The sequence below is a fragment of the Branchiostoma floridae genome, chromosome 9, assembly GCF_000003815.2.
Source record: "Branchiostoma floridae strain S238N-H82 chromosome 9, Bfl_VNyyK, whole genome shotgun sequence".
In the NCBI taxonomy this organism is placed as follows: domain Eukaryota; kingdom Metazoa; phylum Chordata; class Leptocardii; order Amphioxiformes; family Branchiostomatidae; genus Branchiostoma; species Branchiostoma floridae.
In genome coordinates this window covers 13,353,680-13,356,976 of record NC_049987.1, presented here as the reverse complement: position 1 = coordinate 13,356,976, position 3,297 = coordinate 13,353,680, and the positions used below count along the sequence as shown (strand labels likewise).

Here is a 3,297-nt window from a genome sequence, read left to right as displayed (position 1 = left end):
AGTAGATAAGCACACGTTTGACGGTCTGCCTAACTTGAAATCATTTGGATTGGTTAAAAATAAAATCACCGTCTTCGAAGAGGAGACTTTTGGTCGTGTCGTTCGGCAAGCTTCTCAAATTCAGTTTGAACAGAACCCGTTCTACTGTGATTGTAAGCTTCTCTGGTTTGTGGAGTGGGCGAGGAATAACCCCGATATAGTATATTCCAATAATCGCGATTTGTACAAGTGTACTGGACCCCCAGAATACGCGGATACGATATTAGCAAACTTTTACATCAACTGTACGTCGCCTTCAGATAACGAATTTCAGCCTAACCTGCCACTAGCCTGTGCACTATCCTCTTCAGCCATTCTGTTCTACATGTTTGCTGTGTTCTTTATTAGCTATTACCATTGGAAGATTAAGTACCTAATGTTCTTGCTAAGACGTAGAAATGAGGACGATGAAGAACCAATGAGAGGCCGGAGGTTTGTGTACGATGCCTTCGTAGCACATAACAGCGAGGACATTAGGTGGGTGGTGCACGAACTCTGCCACAACTTAGAAGATGTCCAAGACCAACCCAGATACAAACTCTGTATCCACCAGAGAAACTTCCTACCCGGTGCCCCCATTGTAAACAACATCGTCAAAGCAATCGAAACCAGCCGGAAAACCATCTGCGTGTTGACCAGGAGCTTCCTGCGGAGCGGCTGGTGTGAGTTCGAGCTGCAGCTGGCTCAGACTCCGGACAACTTGTTTGGCAAGGGCGGCAGTTGTCGGCTGATCCTCGTCTTCTTGGAGAAGATTCCGCGACCGCTGCTGAAGAAGTACAAACACTTGGAGGCCGTGATGGACCGGGACACGTACCTGGAGTGGCCGGGGGACGCACGGGGCAGGCCGCTGTTCTGGAGACGTCTGCGAGCCGCCTTGGGGAAACCCGTGAACAATGAACAGGTCGGAGACCTTGGCATGATAGACGACGAAAACCACGAACTCGTACCGTTGTTAAGGATATGATATGATGTCGGAAAGAAAACGTTGTATGAACTGTGTTCGGGAATTTTTCTTCCCCAGTATATTTGCAATTCACCGGTACATTTCACCATTATTTACAAATGGCAGGTCGTATACGTAAGGTTTCCATAGACTGTATAGAATTCAGTATTTTCTCATTGCACTGCTCTTTACAGTTGGAGCTATACCTCATAATGCATGTAATTTGGGGGGAACTGAATAAATCATTGCTGTATGGAATCTCGATAATTTTTTCAAATTTCATTTTTTTTCAAACCTAAGTTTGCTGGCGTTCACTGACTTTCGCTAGATTTACATTTTTAAAAAAAGGGAAATTGCATTACCCTCCACCGATGGTCCACATGACAAAAAAGCTAAAAGAGGAATAGAAGTGTTAGACCGAATGTACTTGTAGAAGTGAAACTAGTGAGGTAGGCATGGCTGTAGTTGTAGGGATCAAACGTGCTGGGCAGTTGTAAAAGTGACGTCACCAGTGTAATAATTACTTAGCGTGGAGCTGAGTCTAGATCTTTCCTGAATTCCATAGCGCCTTCTCTTGTTGAACACATGGCCAGACAACAAAATATAAACCTTCAAAATCCATTCATAACTTCTGTGGTCATTCACAAGAAAACAGTCTCGAACTTCTGACGTGTACATGTACGTGTGTAGAAACTAGTCAACAGAAGAATGCTTCTGCTTTGTGAACTGCCGAAAGCGGAACAGCGCCGATACAATCAAAGAGTGTTCCTGTTCAGGCCATTGATGCCAGTTGAAGCAAGACAACACCTTTTCTGTATAGTCAGATGACTCATACTTCCCCATTCTTAGCCAAACAGTGGGTATTGCTTGAGTGTGATGTTCTGGGTTCCATCGCCCTGGGTCCACTTAAATAATATTCCACGTTTTGCTGCACATGCGGCTGGGAAATTGGAGTATTTCAAGAACCATATCGTCGTTTGGATCTTATTCTGGGGCTGAATCCGCCTGTGAAGACTTGTTAATCTGTACCTACCCAGACTCGTAATCAGAACCGGATAGGGAAACTTGTAATTGCTACTTGGATTTACAAACAGTTTCCCGACAGAGTCTCACTGTCAAAGTTGCACTATTAAGATGTGGCTTGCGGCCTTTCTGAGCTTGTCGATGGTCCTACCGGAAGTGATCCTATCTGCCGGACATGGGAACAACCCACACGGATGTCAGGTATGGAGTCCGACGGAGGTAACATGCGTGGGTATGCACAGCTTCAAATATGTTCCACCAGACCTGCCTTCGTCTATTCTGCGATTGGATGTACATGGCAACGACATAAGACAACTCATCAGACAGCCTCTCTATACTCTGAAGAACCTGCAGTACTTGGATTTGAGTGGAAACCATATCGAGTATGTGGAAAACGGAACATTTGACTCGATGACAAATTTGCTCACCCTGAACTTATCAACAAACTGGTTAGGAGATTCTCAGTGGTCCAACATAAGCTCGTCTTTTCCCTCCCTACAAAATCTAGTCCTCTCGGCCAACCGTCTACAGGAAATCAACAAGTGGGCGTTCAGGGGCCTGCACAACCTGACTATCTTGGACCTTAGGTTTAGCTCAAAGGACATCATTGTTGGAGAGTGTGCGTTTTGTGGACAGCAAAAACTTCAAAGGCTCGACATGACCCAGAACGCAATAAGTACCCTCCCCAACCGGCTTTTTCATCCTCAATCAGAAATGGAGGTATTGGACCTGTCGATTAATATGCTTACTAATGATGTGTTAGTAAAGGAGGAACTCTGGTCCGGACTATCGAGACTGCGAACACTAGATGTAAGTCGAAACCACTTCTTAATTCCAAAATTTGCCCAGTCCTTTAGAAACCTAACATCCCTTAACACCATTTACATGTCCGGTAACAAAATACAACAGTTCCGCTTTCAGAACGTGGTTCCTCTGCTGAACGCACCGATCCAAGACTTAGTTTTGAGTGACAATCCGATTTCTGTATTTGACGAAGGCATTCTGCTACGGCTTCGGCATTTGAGCACATTGAATCTCGAAAGAACGTCTATTACGTATTCACAATTGCAAAAGATATTACCAGAATTACAACATACAGTGATACAAAAATTAGAATTGGGAACTCCCCTTGACAACTTTACCATAAATAATAGAACTTTTGGGCGACTTCCAAGTTTAGAGGAACTAAGTATTCAAGGTCGAGACTTGAATGTACCAAAAGCGGAAGTCTTACGACATTCGAGAACTAGAAACTTCACCGACCTGAACTTGAAAGGGGAAAATGTTGCTGC

General features: G+C 44.4%; 1 protein-coding gene across 1 annotated transcript; it reads left to right on the top strand.

Moving 5' to 3' along the window:
* Window positions 1–12: 12 nt before the first annotated feature.
* LOC118422461 (toll-like receptor 4) lies at window positions 13–1,831 on the top strand. Its single transcript, XM_035830054.1, has one exon. The coding sequence runs from the start codon at window positions 365–367 to the stop codon at window positions 1,001–1,003; it is 639 nt and encodes a 212-aa protein (XP_035685947.1). The 5' UTR covers window positions 13–364; the 3' UTR covers window positions 1,004–1,831.
* The last annotated feature ends 1,466 nt before the right edge of the window (window positions 1,832–3,297 follow it).